The sequence below is a fragment of the Polypterus senegalus genome, chromosome 12 (assembly GCF_016835505.1).
Source record: "Polypterus senegalus isolate Bchr_013 chromosome 12, ASM1683550v1, whole genome shotgun sequence".
In the NCBI taxonomy this organism is placed as follows: domain Eukaryota; kingdom Metazoa; phylum Chordata; class Cladistia; order Polypteriformes; family Polypteridae; genus Polypterus; species Polypterus senegalus.
In genome coordinates, this window is record NC_053165.1 from 73,275,260 (window position 1) to 73,298,626 (window position 23,367).

Consider the following 23,367-nt stretch of genomic DNA (forward strand, 5'->3'; position numbering starts at 1 on the left):
TAGATGATCTACAAGTCTCCAACTTAAAATTTAAAGCCGAACAATACCTACATACTTCTGTCATATCATTTATGTCCATATACAGGTATTCGATCTCTTTTCGCTGTTCTGTTATTTCACCAAGTAATTTCCGTTTGTTTTTGCTAATGCGATCTTTACCATCCTTTTTTTGAGACTTTTGAATTTTAGTACTTTTATTATCACTAACCTGCTCTACATGTGTTTCGCGCCTTCCATCCATTATCCAATCCTAACTACAGGGTCACGGGGGTCTGCTGGAGCCAATCCCAGCCAACACAGGGCACAAGGCAGGAAACAAACTCTGGGCAGGGAGCCAGCCCACCGCAGGGCACACACTAGGGACAATTTAGGATCACCAATGCACCTAACCTGCATGTCTTTGGACTGTGGGAGGAAACCCACGCAGACACAGGGAGGACATGCAAACTCCACGCAGGGAGGACCTGGGAAGCGAACCCAGATCTCCTTACTGCGAGGCAGCAGTGCTACCACTGCGCCACCATGCCACCCTTGTATCGCTCCAACGTTTTTGAATTCTTTATGACGTTCTACTTTGTCGTCTACTCTTTGTCTTTTATTTCCGTCCCCTGGTGTGGTTAAATCTTTTGGCGCAAAGACTCGTCTCGCAGGACATGAAAGGGTCTCTCGGAGAAAATCACGTCTCATCTCCTTCCAACCTTCCAAGATATAATGGAGAGATGAATTTACTTCCATTAGGTTGGATTTCTCATTTTTTTTTCCATGTGAGACTAAAGTACTTTACCAAAAGTTGATTTTTTTTTTTTTACACCCCCTTTTTACTCACAAGGATGCCAGTAATGGGTCATTGTACACACCAGCATTTTTTCCTGTTGTCTTGTTGCTTTGTTTTTGATTTCACCTGAGGGTCTCTTTACATGAAACTGTCTTCCTTGATATTCACGTCTCCATTTTGCTTCCTGTGTCCTGCAGCTGGAGACAATGGAGAGGCAGCACAGCGATCTCCTGCACACTCAGCTCGCATGCTTGAGAAAGGAAGTGCTGCGTAGTTCGATGCCGCTGACCGTGAACGGAGACACAGAGACTCTGCGCCTGACTCTGCCCCATCATAACGAAAACCACGGCGGCCACGTCATCTCCCTCTTGGAGTCCCCTCATTGCACGGGGCGGGAGGCAGAAACGGGCGGACTGGCGGCACTGGAGATTGTGGAGGTGCAACTCGAACCAGCTGCTGATCTGCATAAGGCCAGCGGCACATCGGAGCCCCCTTACCACGTGGAGGATGTCCAGCCACAGAGGACTCTTCTAACGGAAAAACGGAAAGCTGCAGAGCGTGCCGAGGTGGGATGTAAAGCAAAAATACAGAAGGTGATTGGAAGCTAAAATAGGAAATGCACACACACTGTCGCAGTCTGGACTGCCGTCTTCTTGACCGAAACACCTTTTTCATTTTTGATTTTATACAGTATAGCCGACTGATGTACTTTTTTTTTTTTTAATCACTCATTCTCTAAAAAAAGTAGAATTTTTCTTATGATTACTACGTGTAAATTTGAGCCTTTTTATCCTGTTCCAAGTCTTATTTCTTTATAGCGCCGTTCCCCATGGGGGAGGCCAAATGAGAACCCTTTTTATTCATTGGACTCTGTGCTTCACGTCACTAAACGCAGCAGGATCTGAAGTGAAACCTGCCATCTTGAAGGAACCGAAACCTGACCCTGGGCGTGGCTTCTGATGAGGTGGGGCGGGGGGGATTTTACGAAGTCCTGTCCAGTTTGGTGCCGATTCTTAACGTGCTCGGTTTTGAACGTTTCTTGCATGTGCACACGCAAACCTTTTGTTTCTTGTTTTCGAGAACCTTGGGAGTATTTGCATTGGATTGATGGCGTTTTCCCGTCTTCTATAGCGGCGATTTTTAAAAAGTAGGAGAGCCTATCCAGTAAATGTGTGGGTGGGGGGCACAACTGGATGTGATTTGACACACAACTTTTTATTCATGTTGTACTCCTGCCAGGACCCTGAGATGAAATGACCTGTGGGAATGGAAAGGCCACCAGAAAGGGAAATGCGGATAATGTCGTTTTCTATTTTTTATTTTTTAAAGTATTCTGCGTCTGGGGTGTGGATTGGCTGCTGTGAAGGAGAAAACAGGGGGGTTTGACGCAAGAATAAAGTGGAGAAGGAAGCAGGAAGTTCCTGCCACCGCCCACCTCCCTTGCCGTGATGACATTTGTAAGCATCTCCCTTTATTAATAAAAAAAACAAAACACACACACAGGTATTGGAGAGTCTGTCGCCATCGCCGTGTCTGTTGCAGAAATCTGCCGAAACACAACACGTACGGGGGCCCTTCATAATGTTTAGGACGCAGGCACCTTCTTTCAAATCTTGATTTGTACCCTCTGCTCCACAGTTTAAAATAACAAGTCAAACAATTGAGAACGGGGATTAAAGTGCACGTTGCAGACTTTCATTGAAGGGGATTTGCAGACACGTCAGTCACACAATGCTTTCCCACCGTGTCAGTGCCTACAGGAACCCCCCAGTCATCTCCAGTAAGAGGGGCTGGTCCTGGATTATACGAGTCCTCTTGTGGTAGCCCAGCTGCAGTCTTCCTGTCGGACAAAGCCTGGAGTGGAGGATGCAGTTATCTTTCTCATCCACAAGCCTGGACAAGGCTTGGCCACACTTTGAGGACTGTGACTTTGTTTGATTTCTCCAATGCCTTCAATACCATCCAGCCATCCCTGTTCAGGGGTCAGCTCAGAGCTATGCAGGTGGGTGAGCCGGTGGATGATGGACCATCTGACGGCAGGCCACAGTTTGTGAGACTCGGGAACTGGAGCTGCACAAGGAGCAGGCCTGTCCCGTCCCATTTTCTATTCACTATACACCTCCGGCTGTATAAATATAGAAATTCCCAGATGCTTCTGAACTTACCAGGTGGAGAACTTTGAGAATTGTCTGCAAATTAACATCAGCTAAGCCAAGGCACTGCTTACTAATTTTTTTACTGCACCAAAGAGCTACTCAGTCCAGTCACTGTTCAGGGAGTGGATGTGGAGGTGAGGTACTCTGCTACAAGTACTTGGGGGTCCACATCAATGACAGACAGGTCTGATATCATAGAGAAGAAAGGGCAAAGCAGACTCTTCTTCCTTAGGAGACTGCGTCCCTTTCATGAGGTTTTGACGACATCTACAGCTCTCTGGTGGCCAGGGTGGTGTGCATCATTTCAATGAGCTAATTAAAAGCACAGGATCAGTTACAGGATGCACTCAAGGTTCCCTGAATGTAATGGTGGAGGAAAAAAATGACGACAAAACTGAGCGCCATTGTGAACAATGCTGCACATCCTCTCAATAACAAGCCAACATTGGGGACTTTCAGCCAACAAACTACTGAGCAGAAGCTTGTCAAGAAAAGCAACTCGGGCTCCTTTATACCAACAGCAATACGCCTGCATTGTGCCTCACTGGGACTGCCAAATCAGAATTTTTTTTTGTTGTTTTTAATTTTCTTCCTTTTTAGACATTGTGGTGTATATTGGAGAGGTTTGTTGTTTGCCGTAATAATAATTTTTCTGTAAAAAATCAACCTACCCCCCCCACACCTCAATAAAGTTCTCTCTGCCATTCCGTGTGTCTACTTTTTTGTCGCTCTCACCCACTGGCTAATGTATGCGCATTCACAGACGGAGTCTGACAAATGAGAGGAAATCATTCAAGCCATCGGGATTTCTTCATTTAGCTGATAGCTAAGTTGTCCCATGTATCTCTCCTCCAGGTATTTCTTAAAAGTTATCAAGGATGCTACTTCAATTCCATGTCTGAAGAAGTTTGTTCCAGATTTACACAAAACGTTGCTTAAAGAAGTGCTTCCTGGCTTCCATCCTAAATGCTTTTCCATTTAATTTCCACCAGTGTCCTTGAGTACGGGAGTCACCCTTCACAGGAAAGAATTCTGCTGGATCTACTTCATCAGAAGCCCTCAAGGATGTGGAATGCCAGGATTAGTTCACCAAGCGGATTTCTCTGTCACAATACAAGTCCTCACGTGGCGCGCACCCTCTTCTACGCAGTTGTGTGCTGGGGAGGCAGCATAAAGAAGAGGGACGCCTCACGCCTGGACAAACTGGTGAGGAAGGCAGGCTCTATTGTAGGCACAGACAGTGGCAGAGCGACGGGCGCTGAGCAGGCTCCTGTCAATCATGGAGAATCCACTGCATCCACTGAATAGGATCATCTCCAGACAGAGAAGCAGCTTCCGCGAGTTCTCACCGTTCTGCTGCACTGACAGACTGAGGAGACCCCACAATATGCGACTGTTCAATTCCACCTGGGGGGGTAAACGTTAACATTAAACAAAGTTATTGTCTGTTATACCTGCATTGTTATCACTCTTTAATATTGTTCTTTATCAGTATGCTGCTGCTGGAGTATGGGAATTTCCCCTTGGGATTAAAAAAGTATCTATCTATCCATACAAGTCTTTGATTCACCCGGTGGCTCTCTTCTGCTTTGACTAGAACTGCACCCAGTACTCGAGATGCGGCCCCATAATATGTCTCAATTTATATTGAACAGTTTTAAAGACATAATCTAACATTTTATATGCCTTTTCCATGGCTTTTGCACACTGCGGTTAAACAACAAGAATGTTGTATCATCATAAAGTGCTAAATCCTTTTTAGACGTTTTCTTCCATCTTGTATTTATAACTGACGTTACATTTTTCCACATTCCATTTTCTATATTATAATTGATTTTTCAATTCGTGTTCGTCCAATTCTGTTTTTTTTTTGTGCTGCCTTCCTATTGTCTACCATTCTTCCAGTTTTAGTGTCATCTACGTATTGCACAAAGTTTACTAATTTTGTCGGCGGTGGGGAGTGCAGCAACCCCCTCGTTGTCTATGTAAAGCGCTATATAGATATTAACTGTCTAGCTAAGTCGTCCACTCCCGAGATTTCGACCCACCAATTCACGCTGGCAAAGCGAAATCACCAACAAGTTATACTCAACGCTTCTCGTTTAGAAACGCGTGAATGTCTTGGCCAAATATATATCGAAGTGGCGTTGGTGTCACCTCAGCTTTGTCAATGTCATCCTAACTCTCAAATCAGTGATGCGCTACACTTCCAACTGAGACATCAGGCTACTGCACGTGGACGACGCTGCTGAATGGTTGTTCACCTGTCAATCTCATAAATCGTCCAATTCAATAGAAAGCCGGGCTCTTGAGTGTTAATCTGACTGGTCCTACGAGTCGCCAATCACGTGGAACAACGGAACGGTTTGGGCTTTCAGCGACCAATCAAAATGAGCGCTGGGCGGCACCTTCTAACAGGGCGCCTTCAAGGTTCCTCCGTCTGGATTTGTTTTGTTGTGCGTGTTTAACAACAAGGCGAGCCTATAAACAGACAGGAGACGAGACGTGTCGCATCGAATACTTCGCTCTGCCGGCGGTGTCTCGACAGCACGCTTCATTCCATTTCGGAATATCTGACACTCCACGGTGACTTTGCCTCCCGCCGTCAAGCAGGAAGTTTATTTATTACCAGACGATAACTTGAGGCTCTGGAGAGCGACCAGGCCGAGGCAAAGCCCCCGTGAACGCCGGCCAATGAAAGCCCGCAAAAGTTCTGCACGCAGTTGGAAAACCGCCCAGAATTTTTTTCCCCTGAAATTGCACTTCCGCTAACGTTCTTTTTTTTTTAATACTCAATATGAGCATGAATGACTTTGACGTGCGTCGCTACTTTTTGAGTAGTAACTTTGTCAAATAAAAAGCAGACGAAGTGACCGGGAGACAACCTTTAAGGAATTGCAGCGGCGGGGAGATGGCAACCAACGCGGACGATGACGACGTACCCCTCATATTGACCCTCGATGACGTCAGCAGCGGGGACCACAGACCTGCAAGTGAGTGTTGTGGGCTCCGGTCGGCCACACCTTTGTCCGTCAGTGGGCCAATGAATGCCGGGAGAAGCCACTTACTTATGTAATACATATGTGTGTGAGAGTGTGTGTACAAATATTAACAACATATCATACAAACGAGATCATAGCTGCTCCGCGTCAAATAAAAACACTTAAGAGGTACAGAATGAAAATAAATAATACAGTTTATAGAAAACAAGAAAAAAAAAATTAAGGATAATGGCCACATTGTTTTCTTATTTTTACATTCTGAAATAGTACGCAGGTACACTTTTACTTTCATTTTAAAACGTCCAGACACAGGATTTTATTTTGTGTATGCAACAACATGCCAGTATAACAATTAACGTAATTACAAGAGGTAATGAAAATGATTGTTGTAGTATACCATTAGAACAGTTAATTTAAAACAACTGGACAACAACAAAGTCTTGCAGGATAATTTCAAATGATCTTGTGACTGCCTTATCTTTATTAGTTATAAAAGTCTTAGAGGGCATCATCCACATTCTTTTCTAGTCAGTCTGTTTTTGTCAAATAATGAATTACAAAGTACTGTAACAGCCAGCATGTGGTCATCTTGTAATGATAACCTTAACACTCATAATTTCAAATTTGTTGTTATGTAATTTAAGATGAATTTTCTTTTAAGTGTTTGTATTGGACTATCACCACAATTATCCTTCCATCCACTTTCAACCCCCTATATCCTAACTAAAGGGTCACAGGGGTCTGCTGGAGCCAGTGCAACCCAACACAGGGTGCAAGGCAGGAAACAAACCCCGGGCGGGGCGGCAGCCCACCACAGACACCACAACTACTTTTTATTTATTTATTCGTTTGTTTATTTTGGTCAGTTATTTATTGAATACTAGCCACACTTGCACTCTCACTCTGTTAGTGGCGCCACCCACTGCTTATTTTGATTGGTCAATGAGAGATCAAAGCCGCCATGATTGGCAGCTAGTATGACCAGTCAGATTAACGATCCAGAGCCCGCCTTTCTATTGACTTAGACGACGTGTGAGATTGACAGGTCAGCACCCATTCAGAAGCGTCGTCTCCATCCAGTGGACTGATGGCTCTGGTAGAAGAGGTGTAGTGCATCCCTGAACCCAAAGTTGGCATGACATTGACAAAGCTGAGGCAACAGCAACTTCACTTTGAAGCGTTCAGCCAAAATATTCACGTGTTTGGAAACAAAACCTGTTGGTGATTTCACTTTGCCAGCGTGAACTGGTAGAAGTCTCAGGAGTGGACGCCTTCGATTAGTTCACATTTATATAGCGATTTACATAGACAATGGAGGCAATATTGTACCCAAACCCATTGACGTTGATTCTGGTGAAGTTAGTAAACTTATGAAAGTCACAGATAACACTAAAATTGGAAGAATGCTCGACACTCAGAAAGTTAATAGATTGATTTAAAAAAATATCAAATCTCTTGCCCTTGGCCCATTCCCTCAGGATGTGCGTATGCCTGTACTGGCGCACTGTGTCTCGAGCACGTCCTCGTAGCGCCTGCTTCTCAGCGTCCATCATTGTTTTTGAGGTGTCTTGCTTGCCTCCTGTCTTTGCAGGCGACTTTCTGCATTCCGCCTCCTTACGTGTTTCACATCCGCACTGTCTGTTTTGTCGCATCGCCAAAGTCAAACTGGCCAACCACACCAAAGCCACACTGACCAATCAGATTGCTCTGAGCGACTGGACACACAGACTTTAGTGTTTTATTATATAGTAGATTGTCATGTCATTTTGTAACCAGCTTCTTCCAGACCAGTGTGTTGGCCTATTCCAGCAGGCCTAAGGCGCAAGGCGGGGGTCCAGTCCATCATATGGTGAACTCCCACTCGGGATAATTTAGTGTTGGAAATTCACTTAACCTGCATGTCTTTGAACAATGGAAGGAAACTGGAGCACCAGACACGGGGGAACATGCAAGCTCCACACATGGAGGACCTGGGACACAAACGTTGGTCTGCGAGGCATCAGCATGACCACTACGCCACTCTGCCGCCTTTAATAAATATTTCTATTTCTCTTAAGAGTTCATGTTTCTGTAGGAATTGCAGTTGTATTAACATAAGTGTTGTATTTGCTAATAAACTCTTTATATACATCAACATTATTATTTAATATTTACAAAATGGTACAGTTTTTAAAGCTTACTAAAATTGTAATCACTTTTAAGGATTTGTTTTTAATCTTTGCTCATTCTTACCCACTTTGCTAATTAGAAGGAAATGTATCTATTAAAAATGTTTAATGTGAATACATGAAAGAAAGTTTCAAAATTCCCATGGTGATTTCAGGCAACAATCATATCAAATATTTTCATGGTGTGACTGTTTATAGATGCTCCTTTTTTCAAATTGGCAACGCTTGTGCTCTCCCGTGACAGGCCAGTTTATACTTTATTTATGTCATAGTCCACCTACGGCATAGACTGACACGCTCCTTTCTCAAAAGTGTCACTGTGCATTGTACATTCCTTCACAGACTCAAAGGGCTCCGATTGGCCAGTTTAGTAAGTACATATTTACTGAAACGCGTTTCCATTCGTTTTCCGCTGTCTCTCTATTATAAAAAAAAATCTTGGAAGGAGATGAGACGTAATTTTCTCGGAGACACTTTAAAGTCACGTGAGACAAAAAGACAAAAGATAAACTCTTTGCCTTAATTTTAATTGTTACACAACTTGGGACTCTGGCCCCTTAATTATTTCTTTTTTTCCTTAATTAGCAACCAAACAATATTAAGACACAAAATGAACCAACACATAAACAACAACCTGCGTCCATCACACAATAACTGAAAATAAAGAAAGGTGAAGGCCTCAGTAATGTTGATCTGCTTATGTCCATCAAACATTTTGACAGCCAGCGCTCTTAACTCATTTTTGTCGATAGGTGGGGTTGAGGGCGCATGTCAACAGAAGTCGACATCCAGGGGTAGAGGGCGACAATCAGCTATTAATGGCAACAAAACTCACTGTTACGTCATAGGCATTCCCTCTCTACTTGGAGGAATGTTAGACTCATTGACTCGGCATCTAATCCTTGTGTGTGTGTGTGTGTGTGTGAGTTACAAAATGTAAACAAAGGCAGGATGGCATTGACATCTCACGAGGGAGCGAAGCGAATGCAGAAAAGAAAATGCTCTGCAGACGATGTTTTGCACATTTTCAGTGAGTCAGACTCTGATTTTTCAGAGTCTGATTTTGTTCACAGTGATCAGGAGATTGAGCAAGACAGTGAGGAACTGGCATCAGCTGATCAGACACCAGCCAATGCCGCTCCAGCTGATCGGCTGCCAGCTGAGCGCATTCGTGCAGATGACGTACCCACGGCAAGGTTCATGTGGGAGGAATACCCAGAGATTGGTCCGTGGGAGTCAAACTGGCTACCGGGCTTCACAAGACAGCATGGCTTGCTGGTGGACTCGACAGATTACCAGCCGCTTTTCAGGTACTGTCAGACGAGACAAACAGGTATGCAGAGCAAGTTTTTGAATCGTGCCCTCTGCTTGCACCGCATTCTCGTTTTTCAAAGTGGAAACCCACAACAAAAGACAATATGAAGGGCTTTGTGGCATTACAAATAGACTTGGGACTAGACTGGTGATATAACTTTAGGGAGCACTGGTCCAACCATGCTTTGTCCCCTGGTGGTTTTGGACAGGTTATGCCGCGTAATGATAGGTACGAGCTGCTGCAAAGTTTTATTCACTTCTGTGATTACCAGAAGCAAATCCCAAGGGGTGAGTCAGGCTATAACCCCATATATAAAGTTCAGCCCATGCTTGACGTTGTGGAACCAACATATAAACAATTTTATCAGCCTGGCCGTGATTTGTCTGTGGATGAATGTATGATAAAATACAAGGGCCGCCTTTTTTCCGCCAATATATGCCAGACAAGCCCACAAAGTATGGCATAAAGGATTTTGTACTGGCAGAAGCAAACTCTGGTTTCTGCCTGAAAGTAATCACATATACAGGAAAGTATTTCTTTCAAAGAGAAAACTGTCACTTGACAAGTCAGGCTGTTGCTGGAGCTGCTTTGGGGCTATGAACATTTGGGTCATGTTGTGTACAATGACAATTTTAATACATTCCCAGAATTGTTCATGGAGCTACAGAGCAGGGAATTGGAGCTTGTGGCACAGTGAGGGTGAACAGGAGACACAGGCCTTCACAGGCTAAGGATGAAAAGAGGTGACAATATGGTTTTCATGTGGGCGGAAAACTTGGTTACAGTGGCATGGCACGATGTCAAATGGGTGACTTGTCTCTCTACAGTACGCACCAACAATACATGTGAGAATGTGCAGCAACAGACAGTTGAAAAGGAGGCACCAGTGCACCACGTATTGTAAGCAGTGCAATGTGGCAATGCATGCAATTGGCTGCTTTGAGCGAGATCAGACTTGGCAGGACTTTACTGTGTAACATGTATGTGATATGTTTGTGAAATCATACAGAGTGCAGGCTCATACAACATGCAAGACAGTAACATTTGTCAAAGGTAAATATTTTTTGTTGATTTGATATATTAAACCATTGCTTTGTCTTCTTTTTTAAAAAAAAAGTTAGTTTTTGGGAAAATATTCAGCCCTTGGAGAAAAGAAACAAAAAAAAAAGTAGCCCTAAAAGAGTTAAAAAAGAAAATCAACAGTTTTGAAAATGTTTGCCATGGCAGAATGATAGCCATGGAAATAAATAACAAGTTTAATTAGCAACGAGAAGTGGCTTCAAATTCAGAAACTGAATGAAGTGAAGTTGGTTGGAGTTTGAAGCCTAAATTTATTTGGGTCATCTGTTGGCTCACTTCACATCAAGTTTATGTTTAGGTGCCGTTTTAAGAAAAAAAGAATAAATTCAGTGGTCAGGGTCACAAGAAAAGTCAATTAAAATAAAGGCAAATAGTTCATTAGCAGCAAAAACTGGTCACTGATTTAAAAAAAGAGTTAGAATGAAAACATGCAGCCACAGTAGCTCCACAGGACTGGAGTCGGAGACCCCTGTTATTGACCATGCTAACAGGCTGCCAGAAGTATTCCCGGCTGCAGGATAAAAAGAGTCTTCTGCCATTGCTACAGGAGCCAGAGTTGGGAAGAAGGTGACAAAGCTTGCTGAAGGAGCAGTGGAGGTGGAAAGAGAGACGGAGAGAGAAGAGAAGAAGAGGAGGAAGAAAGTGCTGTGTGCATTTACTTGTTGGTGCTTTGCTATACTGTGCATTAGTGGGAAACAACAGGAAGAGTGTTGTGCTGGAACGTGATCCTGCTGTCCACAGTATGTTGTGTTTTGGGGAGCTGGAGCGCCCCCTGGTGGCCACAGCGCATTACAAAATACATTCCAATTGATGGTGCACTGCAAATGTTAACACTGAGGTCTGTGTTGATTACTTAGATTTCGACTCGTTTTACACGAGTAGCACAGATAGTTTGTTATAAATGCATTATGACTTGCATGTAACGTGTCAACAGTTTTGTTTTGTCCTTAATCATTCTTCTTGTTACATATGAGACAATACCGTTAGCCCAAGATACAAATCAGGCTCTACAGTATGACATTTGCTGAAAAGAAATGTACTGTATGTTTTGTGGTGTTGTTATCATTATTTTTGGTCATCGGTGTCAGGGAAGCCCAATTAAACTCACTGTGATTCAGCGTTCCAACGGGGTGAACACTTTTTATATGTATTATGTATGCTAGTTACACTTTTTAATGGTGAAATTGGTTTTTATTGCAAATTTGTTTGAATTTAAAGCCTCTGAGATGCAGGTGATTTGCCTTTTTTTCCTTCTTGGCTTGCTGGTACCGAGTGCCCCAGATAACGTGCTAACGGCGTGCTGCCTCTTTAAATTGGACCCCCAGGCTTGAATTGCTATTAATCCAGTGGCCTTTGTACCTTCCCTCTGTAGGGGGAACTGCTTAATCAGCGGAGTGCACATTCCTTTATGTGTGAAAGCATGATACAAACACACACACAGCGTAACTGTGCTGAGCCTACCCCTCTCTTTGGCTTTCCATGTTTGTCATCTGCCCAGGGGCCATGGGTGCGCGCTCAACTTGTCACCTGAATTTAAGAAGAGACATGACCACTGGGTCCGTGTGCGCGTACACTGCAGGCATCCAGCACGTATCTCTGGAAAGTAGAGGCTTGCTTTCATCTGCCATCTTGGCCCAAAGCTGCTCCCCCACCTGACAAGAACAGGGGCCGAGACTTGCTGTATTATCGTGCCGAGTTTTGTCAAGGGCTGCCAAGGGACGATGTTTGGTTTTTCTTGTTGTTTTTAAAGCTGTGCTGCTCAAATTGTTAGCTCTGTCCCCACATTCATGTCTTCTCAGCATTGTGCCCTGACTGGATTGGCAAAGTGACGGCCGGTACTTTTCAAATTATCAGACTTTGCTTCTCCCACCTTTTTGGATCCTGCGGCTCGTTTCCCACAGTACTGTGCTTTTTTGCTGTCTTCTTTCCTCTTTAGCTCCGACAAAAACAACACTATTAAATAGGGTGTTGTGTTTTTTTAAAATGGGAAGTGATAACATTTGTTTTATTTTATAAAGTCAACTAGGCAGATTTTTTTTTTTTCTTTTGCTTGTTTGACATTTTGTTGTTTTTATAGAAAGAAAAAAAACAAGAAGTTTTTATGGGAGGAGCTTTGGGCCCATGTGGATAAGACGACTGAGTAGGAGGCTGCTTTATTTGTTAGAGAGCTGCCTGTGAGTGCATGCATGTGTTTGGCGCCGTCTGCAGAGATGACTCAAGCTGTGTGACTGAGGAGCTCAGGCCGCATGAAGACTTTGACTGGATCAGCACGTCACGGAAGGTGTCTGATTTTACTGAGTTACAGTGAAAGCTTGTGAGACATGGATTGATTACTCTTTAGGAGCTGGAATTTTTTGAACCAGTAACATTGTCTTTTCTTTGATTGAGCATTTTGTAAAAAATCTGGATTTTTTTTGGCCCATTGAATGGCACCCCAAGGCTCTGTCAAGGGTCTTGTCCCGGGTGTGCTGGTGGAGTGAAGTGAACTTTCCTCCTTGTTATGCGTGGTCCCCTAATTGAGATGGGGCAGACATGTTTATAGTTTCTGTAGGACTCACTGAAGACACTGACATTGTGCTGTCTTGACTTAATACGTGTGATTATGTGTAATTTGGCAGCAGAATTTAAAAGTTTGTGTCTGCCTGGACTGTGAGGGTGCTTGATGGCAGACGTCTACTGATTCAGCAACAAGCTCAACTGTTGTGACCAGCTGCAGCAGGACTGCTGGATGGATTTTGTGGCCTCTCCCTCACTCAGATGTCAAAGGAGCAGATCAGCGTCTTGTATTCCCCAGGCCTTCCTTTGCTTTGCTGACGCCTCGCAGAGTTGCGTTCAGTTTCTGCGTGCCCCATTTTTCAAGTGTGGATTGCTATACGTTCAGTTCCTTGGGACGTTATAAGGAGATTTCATGTTGGGTATTTGACTTGATGAAATACAGGAATGTCAAGAAACTCCGTTTGATTGACTACACGTGGAGAAGTGTTTTTTTTTTTTTAATATTTAAAGAGGTTCATTATAGATACCAGTGGAGATTAAAGGCTGCCCTGTGTTTTTGGGGGGTTCATTCCTGTCATGCAGGAAGAAGAAATGGGTGGAGAACTCTCGTCACTTGGGATGGATGAAGTGTGTGAGGCTCCTTTGAAGCACTCTTCTTACAGTGTAGACTTTTTCTCACCTGGTAGGTACTTTGGAAAGCTGGCCCGGTTTGCCATGGACCTTTTTAACGATGAGTGAAAGAGGTGCTTAATGACAACCTAATAAACCACGTCACGTGCACAGCCTCATCTAAAACCCACAAATCTTAATGAGGCAAGAAATGTAAGCCTGTCATTTGTATCTCCTCTGGAGTGATCGATTAATACTAATGATCTGTCGGAGTAAGCTCACTCGGTACTAATTAAAAATGGTGTCATTTTTTCCAAATGGTTCATTTTCACTTAAGGGGTGCCACTTTATCTTTTTTAATGTCTAATAGTGAAATGCCTTAACTATTCCCACAATGCTCATCCTAGCAGTTTTATAAAATATGATCCTTTTGCATAAAAGCGAATGTCGTCTTCGATATAAGTGCTGTAATGTTATCCCTCATGCATTGACCGCTTCCTTCTTCCCGTTCTTTGTTTGTAGATGGTGGGAACTATGACATCACTAACAGTACTCTTCCAATGCCGAATGCAGGGGCCCAGAACATGCAGACACAGTATGACATACTTCGTCAGAGCTGGGAGATGAATTACCAGGAGGCTGCTATATACTTGCAGGTAAGCCCCTATCTCATTCACACCTGAGGCTTTACATAGTGACATGTAAGTCTGCATGACATATGCAAGTCCTTTATTTTACATAGCATGGAAACATAACGGCTGTGTCCCTCCTCAAGTATCCAGATAGTGCGTGCTTTTTAATTTAACCTGAAATTCAATTCATTAGTGCACTGGGGGCAAGACAGGTTCCAACCAGTCCACTGCACATCCCTCTCATTGCACACACACACATTTCTGCTTACATAGGGCTAGTTTTCAATTGCCAGTTAACCTGACCTGCACATTTTTGGGATTGTGGGAAGAAAACCAAATTATCTTTTGAATAACTTAAATATTTTTTTATTTTTCTGCTGTATTAAGGATTTGATCTTACTGGCTTGGCATTAGCAGTCCAATTGGCTATCTTCAGACTTCAGCATCGCTAAACAATGTGCAAATTACCAAAGCCGATGTCTGCTCAGCACACTGCTTGCTTTTGGAGGCATCCATTCTCAGCTGCTAACCCTTGTGGGAATGTGGCAACTGCCCACGTTAGGTGCTCTTAACACTATATATTGACCCAACCAAACAATAACACACAAGAAAAACAAAAGTAGCAAAAAACAAAAACAAAAAAAAAAGTCTTTCGTTAGTGTACAAAAGACCTACTGTTCTCCGCTGTCATTGGTTGGTTTTTAACCCTTTGTGTCCCCTGCATGTTGTTATTCACTACACAGCCAATTACCTTATAACATAATCTCTTTATTTTCTATGGTCCTGAAGAGACTGGCCCACCTCCAGAGCTGAGATCCACCACAGAGAAGTTGCATCAGCCACCTTTGGGGAAAAAAATGGGATACTTGTTATGGTGCTTCTCTAGCAGAATTTTCTTCTATTGTTTATCATAAAGCATTCCTTCAGTTATTTCTAACAACTTCTCAACAGCAACAAGCTTCATATTGCATTCTTTATGTTCAGGAATGTCTCTGAAACTTAATGGATGTGTGGTCCAGAAGTGGTCATTACATTCATATAGTACAACTTTGTTAGTTTTTAAAAATAGTCTGTATACAGGGTGGTCCAGATCTAATTATGCAGATCCAGATTGTCTGGATGACTTTGATTTATGTGGGGACGATTCCAGTTTGGCACGAAGGCAATTCTTCATGTCGTCAGTTCACATACTTCTCGATGGTCTGGGATTTTTCGAGTAATTTCTCTATGTAATAAGTTATAGCGTAATGAAAATTGCATAATTAGATCTGGACCACTCTATATATTGTGTGTGTGTTTGTCTATATGTGTACATATACTGAACATAAAAATACTATTTGAGCTACCTGTCTAGACCTCGGTATTAATGTTTGCATTACACATGTCTCTATTATATGCCATTTGATATGGGATTGTAAAGGCAGTGATATTTTTTTGTTTTGTGCCATCTATTGGAGTGACAAATGCAATGCTTTTAATTACTGAAAATGTTTGTGATGCACCTTCCTTTGGAAAGACAGATATAGCAACCAGACAGAAACACGGACAAACCCACAGACACTTGTCCTTTTAATGAAAGTGGATATAGAAATACATAAAATCTTACTTGTTAAGCAGTTTTTATTAATTCATATTCGGTATGTATTGTTTTACACAGCTGTAGTTAAACACATTTTGTTACTTACAAACCAGTATTGCTCAGCTGTTCCAGTTCACAAATTGCACATTTTTTAGTGTTTGTGCAAACTACATCAGTACTTTCAGGCTCGCTTAGTGAGAGTGCCAAGTTCAAAGTTGTGTTATTTAATTATCACAAATATTTTTGTGTTTATTGTTATCAGTTATAATTGTGTTCATTGCTGTTTGCTATCTATATTATTGCTTTACATTAGTACATTAATATTCTTAGTCGTTACTTGCATTTTTATTGTAGTTACTGTTAAATGAATTGCTCCTTTCTTCACTTTTTATTCAAGGAAACCACACATACATAATCACAATTTAACTTGTATCTCCTCCATCTAGTACTACTACTACTACTACTACTACTATTAATAGTATTTGCATCTATGTAACCAACATCCTGAATACCGTGGACTGTCTTGATTATGAGTGGCTTGAATTTGTGTTTTCAGTTAAACTTATAATGACATCCGTTCTTTCTAAACTGTTCTTTACAGACAACCTGTGGAGATTGCAAGTTGGGCTTAATTATCTAAAACCTCCACAAATGTGTGGCTTGTCTCACAGTTCAGAGTTCAGTATGACTTGTATGAGAAGCATCAGTGTTGCTCGTCTTGTTGCTTTGCGCCCTCCCACACCATAACGTATCGCCTGTGGGGGAGGAGCTTTAGATTCATCAAAAAATTTGATCTCTGGTGTTCGAAGGATCTCAATGTTTTAGGGTCCCCCGATAGTGAAAACATCCATATCTTGATAATAGATGTGTGTCTGTCTATGTCTGTGTGTTGCAGTTTCTTGAAGACGGTATAGACCAGTGTTTCCCAACCTCTGGCTGCAGGTTTTTGTTCCAAGCAGATTCCTAATGAGTGCCACACCTGATAGCACTGATCTCATTTAATAGGCTGGTATTATTTTTCTTTTGTTCTACATTCAGAAAAGCATAGCAGCATGATTTTTTACATTTATAAGACATTTAGAAATATTTCTGCTTTTGCTCTGTGCAGTTTTTCCCCTTCTTTGTATCTTATTAATGACAATTAAAAATGAGCAGAGCAGACACGCTGGCAAACAACACAGAATAATCAAAGGCTGCAACTACTTTAGCATCGGACCCACTAATTAGTAAATAATGGATTCATTAAACAATTAGAACACCTAGAAAAGTAGAATGAAAATCAAGATGAAAATATTGTTAAAAAGAAAAAAAATACATTATTCCCATATAACTGCTTGGTACGTTTTAATACAGTGATCCCTTGCTATATTGCGCTTCGACGTTCGCGGCTTCACTCTGTTGTGGATTTTATATGTAAGCTTAACTAAATATATATCACTGATTTTTCGCTGGTTTGCGGATTTCTGCGGACAATGGGTCTTTTAATTTATGGTGCATCCTTCCTTAGTTGGTTTGCCCAGTTAATTTCATACAAGGGACGCTATTGGCAAATGGCTGAGAAGCTACCCAATCAGAGCACGTATTACGTATTAAATAAAACTCCTCAATGATATACAATATGCTTCCCGCGCGGTGCTTTGCACACTTAAAAGCTCTAACAGTCTGTATTGATTTTTGATTGTTTGCTTTTTTCTCTCTGTCTCTCTCTCTCTCTCTGACATTCTCTGCTCCTGACGCACACTTCTTTGAAGAGGAAATTATGTTGGCATTCTTTTAATTGTGAGACGGAACTGTCATATCTGTCTTGTCATGGAGCACAGTTTAAACTTTTGAAAACGAGACAAATGTTTGTTTGCAGTGTTTTAAAGTCCTTGTCTCTGCAACCTCCTGTGTTTCTGTGCAAAACTTGTGACCCAAGCGTGACAATATAAAAATAACAATGTAAATGTATGGTTTTTACTTCGGGGATTTTCACCTTTCGCGGGGGGATTCTGGAACGCAACCCCTATATATATATATATATATATATATATATATATATATATATATATATATATATATATATATAGTTTTCTAATTTCTGTATTGTTCCCAAAACACAGAACTTGAGAAGTAACACATCACTTAGCCCTTGAGTCCAATTAAAAAAAGGAAACTGGTTGGAACAAAAACCTGCAGCCACAGGGGGGCCACAGGACCAGGGGTGGGAAACATTGGGCTAGACAGAAAAATACCAAACTCGACACTTAAGCCTGTTATGAGATGGCGATGTGCTGATTAGTTTTTGAGCCAAATCGTGCAAACGAACGAGGCACTCTAGAATATCCCTCAAATACCGTAATTCTTTAATTAATTATGAGTTCTTCTCATCAATTGCTATTGTAACTGCCTATTTTATGATCAGAGTGGCAAATAATTGGTGAAATGTTAGAGAATACTTTGAGTTCCTAGGGTGCAAAGCCTACTGACACTTCTGTTGAAATTTTTTTTTTTGGCAGTATTTTTTAGAAGCAGATTCACGCTTCAGTGTAACAGCAGATTTTTTTAAAGATTCCATCACCATACACTAGGCAATGGATAGAGAGAATTATAAAGATGAATAAAATATTAGGTTGTACTGTAAAAACTATTGAATAGAAATCAAATGGTGTTACTGTACCCTGATGACCTTACCAGGGTGAACTGTTGGGACAGTATAGCTATTTTCCAACTCAAGGACTGTGACTGACTGCATGATCACCTCACATTTGTCAGATGTCTTAGGTTCTTATGTGTATCGCTTGACAGTGCTTTCCATATATGTAATGCCAAGTCTTCAGGTAACTAAATAATTTTATCAGAAAGGTTTGGCATGTTTAACCTCGTGATCACCTGTTAGAGTTGTTCTTCAGTAACTTATGTGTGAAAGCAAATTCCCTCCTGTTGTTTTCAGTTCGTCTTAATGTCTAGACTGCTCAGTTAGTTTCCACTGTCTCTTATCAACTTGCTTTGGTCATATGTGTGTATTTAGTAAATGTGCGAGTATAGTGTAAAGTACATTTAAAATAATAATCATGAACCATAAATGTGTCTTATAGTTTCATGTTCTTTGAACTTCCCCATTCACACCCCATCCCGTTCATGGTCCATCTCATCCCAGGTCTCTTTTTCACAGCTGTGCGAATGTACGTGCCGTGCTCTCATCTGCTCTCATCATAAAGGGGAAGCCTGATCAGAGAGTCTGCTCAGTTTGACTGCTGTGAAACTTGTAAACATGCAGATTACACAGTGGCACTGGATGCCAGAGCTGCTTTTTATATGTTTAAACTACATGTACAAATGGCAGCTACAAAGCACTGCTTTATTACTTTCACTTCCTGTAGATATTGAGTTTGGAGGAGAAGAAAAGAAACATATTCTCATGTCTTAGTTTCTGGGTGGTATGTGGTTGGGACTTATAAAGCTACAATATGTATTTTATGACTTAGATTGTTTATTGTCATTCCAAAATACAAAAGGACAAGGGAAAGAAATGATTGTTTACAGGAAAACATTGCAATATAAAACCAACTACTAAATTAAAGTTACTTTAGATGACACAGCAGGCTATGAGATTACACTTTGGATATATTTTGTAAGGCTCTAGCCTTCCATTACCCTGATCTGGGTTAAGCAGGAATGAGCACATTCTGTCACGCCATGCCATTCTAATGGTGCTTTACAGGGTACAGTAAAAGGCGAGATGCTTCTAATGGCTCAGGCCAAAGAACAAGATATCTGAAGAAAATCTCCTCCTTGTTTCATGTAGACATTCTCAATTGGGCCTTGTGAAAAAAACTGACCCAGGCCAGCCAGACAGGTTGGTGCAGTTTTATTTGCGCTATCTGTTGAGCTGGAAACAAATTTTGCCATAAATCTTCATTGGACTTTTGGATGAATGCCCTTACCTCATGACATGATATATTTAGACTGAGTATGTACTAGTGTTTCACATCTGTCTGGAAGGCAGTCATTGAAAAGGAAAAAGCATCCATACAGTCTGTGACATTCCCTGAGTGAACTATTGATCAGAGTTTGTGCTCAAGGTACACTCGCTATGCTCCCTTTTAACAAAGAGCTATTTAAAGGTGCCCTCTCGTAAAATTTGATTACTGGTTTGAATTCTATTGAGGGCAGGCAGGGCACCCTGGTGTCTGTTTATTTATAGGAAAAAAGGCATAAAAAAACATTCGGCTAATAATGAATGTCACGCCATTGCACTGGTTAGTGTGCGGTGTAGCCTTCCCTGACCAGCACTGATGTATGTTCTTAAATAAAAAAGCTCAAGGGACATGGGTGTTAACAAGTATCAATTGGTTACTTCTGGATGTATGTTGGATTTGTTGCTGGCATTAAGCTTACGTCCACATTATTACATTTTCGTTTAAAAACACTGACATTTGTCTCTGTTTTTGCCTTTTGTCCTCTCTACCCCAAAAAGTGGAGACTTATGAAAATACTCTCTAGAGCCATATATAAAGTTCAGTCTATCTATCTATCTATCTATCTATCTATCTATCTATCTATCTATCTATCTATCTATCTATCTATCTATCTATCTAGATCTATCATATAGTTATCTATCTATCTATCTATCTTATCTATCTATCTATCTATCTATCTATATATCTATCTATCATATAGTGCCTTTCACATCTATTTATCTGAAAATGCTGACTCACTTTTGAGAACGCAGACTGTAATCGAGTTCTGATTGGTTTGTGTTTATTATGTTGCCCTTCCCTTATTGGATCCCGCTCATTACATTTTTTCAGCTGCTTTGCTTGCCTTATGCCCATTCATTAGGCTCAGTAACAATTCCACCTCGCTGTCAGTCCATACGAGGCAATTTTTATTTTTTATTTTTTTGCCATTGCTGTTTTCCCGTGTGTAAACCCAAGCTGCAAATGAATGTCTTGCATGAAGAACACTTCCACTTCCCGTTTCCGCCAATGTGCACTTACTCGGTATAAGCTGTTGTTTTTGTTGTTTTACTGTGGGCAGGGATACCTTCATAAACAATGTGAAAGCACAAGTGTGGACAGAGACAGTTTTTGTTTTTAAAAAAAAAAAACGCCATTTTTAAATGATAACGCAGTAGCGTTGCTGTAGCCTGTAACTCCATTAGGACTTTGTCTACGCAAGCTCAGCATAGTTTGGTGTACCGTTAAGGATTGGATCCTACCTGTTGCTTTTGATCTCAAAATCTAATGACTTATGACTGTTCTGATCAAATATTTTCAGAGTATTTGAGATATATTGTCATTGTTTATAATTTATATAAAAAAAATGTATTTCATGATCATTGTATCACATTGTTGATGACTTCATCCAGATGCATCCACCTCATCAAGTTATCCTCACCTTAACCTTCTGTGAACGGAGTACCTGGAACAAACAACATCATTTATTTCTAGAGCACATTTTCATACAAATAATGTAGCTCAAAGTGCTTTACATGATTAAGAGAGAGAAAAAAAGACAAAATAAATAAGAATTAAAATTAGCGAACACTAATTAACATAGAATAAAAGTAAGGTCTGATGGCCAGGGAGGTCAGAAAAAGCAAAAAAAAAACTTCAGACGGCTAAAGAAAAAAAAATCTACAGGGGTTCCAGGCCACGAGACCACCCAGCGCCCTCTATGCATTCTACCTGACATAAATGACCTCAATCAGTCCTCATTGTATTCAGGGTTCTTATGGAAGAATTTGATGATGATGGTCATGTGGACTTCTGGCCTTTAATCCATCAATGGAGGAACATCACGGTGCTTTGATCGGGTGGTGGTGGCGCAGATCGCCAGTACAGAAAACTGGAAAAAGAACAGAAGAGAAAGTACGATTTAGTACGGATTTTAGACCCACCATGAATAATAATGATAATTAATTGAATATACAGAGCATCAGGATTAAACTAAAATAAAGCTATGAGAAAGCCATGTTAAAGTAATGTGTTTTTAGCAGTTTTTTAAAGTGCTCCACAGAATTCCTGTTAGCAAGCTATTCCAGATTTTAGGTGCATAACAGCAGAAGACCTCCCGCCTCACCACTTCTTTTAAGTTTAGCTCTTGGAATTCTAAGTAGGCACTCATTTGAAGATCTAAGGTTAAGATTTGGAGTGTAAGCTATTAGCGAGTGTCTGTCAGTTTGGTAATATAACAGAGGCCTTGTTAGTTAAGAGTGTTGAATTGCTGTCAACAAAACAGTCTTGAAAAAGAATTGAGTTTTTTTTTTTGGTAAGGAATGACCGACTCCCAATTGAAACATCCTCTTCACTACAGTTCTTGTTTTGCCTTGACGTGAAAGAGTTCCGTTAAATTAACCCAATGCTAGTTTCATGTTCCAGCAATGCACTCTTAAAAAATGCACCAACAATACAGATTTTAATGAGATGTGTTTGTCATTGGTCACTTTGAACAAACTTGGGTCCTTCTGGTTGGATGGGGATGGAGGCTCTTCCAGGTTTTGTGTTTTACAAGAATGTGGTACACCCGAAAAACATGCACAGGTATATTGTAAGTAAGTTACTTCACCCTTGCAGGCTTCACCCTGTGTAGTGTGTTGTTGTGTAGCATTTGACATACTGGAACAAATTAGGAGAAGGGAAAAGATATGGCATTATTAATTAGACTTGGGTTTTACTGTTGAGGGGTGAACGTGAGATAATCAATGAACTGCTGAACTCTACCTTTTTCCAAGGCCAGCTGCAAATCAAAACAACTTAGTTGTTAGATCACAAAATGAGCCTAATGGATGGAATGGGCTCCTCCAGATTTTGTTATATAACCGAGTGTCACCTTTTTTTTTTTTAACCTGAAAGGTGATTCTTTGTCTCTGTTCCAGTTTTCATTCACTAAGCTCCCAAGGTACTGAAACAAGTTAGTGTCTGAAATGTTATGTCGTTTGTGCAACATTTGGAGTGCAGACTTTTTGTTCTACAACACGCTATTTAAATATTTTTGTTTTTTTTGTTTTTTTTTACAGGAAGGAGAGAACAATGATAAGTTCTTCACCCATCCAAAGAATCCCAAAGCTCTGGCAGCTTACCTCTTTGCTCATAATCATATATTTTACATGATGGAGCTCACAACGGGGTTGCTTCTCATGGTGCTGTCTCTGTGTGAGGCACCTGCTGTGCCTACCCTGCGCCTTGATGTTTATGTGAGTATGCCATGACTATGTGATGATTACAGGTTATCAGCATTTCACTTTTCTATTTTATTACACTTTTAAAAGTAGTTAGGGTTAATGCTGTTCATTAGGCTTCTCCTGCCCGGAGATGTCTTTGTTTTGTCGATTTAGTTAAGTTTGTTCTAATCTATATTACTGTATACTGAACAAATCAGAGCACAGTGTGTTGGTGGGAGATGAAGGAGGTTTCCTATTCTTCCTGCCCTGAAGGCATTTTTCAACTATGATACTGATTTCCCAGTACAGCTTGGCTCAACAAGCAGGTTTTAGATGCAGTCTTTTCAATACTTTCAGTGCTTGTGTTCAGATGGCACAATGGCACAGTGCACAAGGGAGGCTGGAGTA

At 41.2% G+C, this 23,367-nt stretch overlaps 2 protein-coding genes across 5 annotated transcripts in view; both read left to right on the forward strand.

Annotated features, from left to right (window-relative positions):
- zgc:193801 (uncharacterized protein LOC564476 homolog) overlaps positions 1–3,635 on the forward strand; it is a 30,064-nt gene extending 26,429 nt beyond the window's left edge. For all 3 annotated transcript variants that reach the window (XM_039772286.1, XM_039772288.1, XM_039772287.1), the window contains one exon: positions 973–3,635. In XM_039772286.1, coding sequence (XP_039628220.1) covers positions 973–1,383 — 411 coding nt within the window. In that variant the 3' untranslated portion in view covers positions 1,384–3,635. The remainder of the gene's footprint in view (positions 1–972) is intronic.
- Positions 3,636–5,334: 1,699 nt separating this feature from the next.
- The window catches only part of tpcn1 (two pore segment channel 1), a 59,551-nt gene continuing 41,518 nt past the window's right edge, over positions 5,335–23,367 (forward strand). The window contains exons 1-3 of one of the 2 annotated variants that reach the window (XM_039772290.1): positions 5,335–5,924; positions 14,124–14,257; positions 22,816–22,992. In XM_039772290.1, coding sequence (XP_039628224.1) covers positions 5,843–5,924; positions 14,124–14,257; positions 22,816–22,992 — 393 coding nt within the window. In that variant the 5' untranslated portion in view covers positions 5,335–5,842. Of the gene's footprint in view, positions 5,925–13,437; positions 13,675–14,123; positions 14,258–22,815; positions 22,993–23,367 lie in introns of those variants that run through there. The other variant, XM_039772289.1, reaches the window with a different exon arrangement.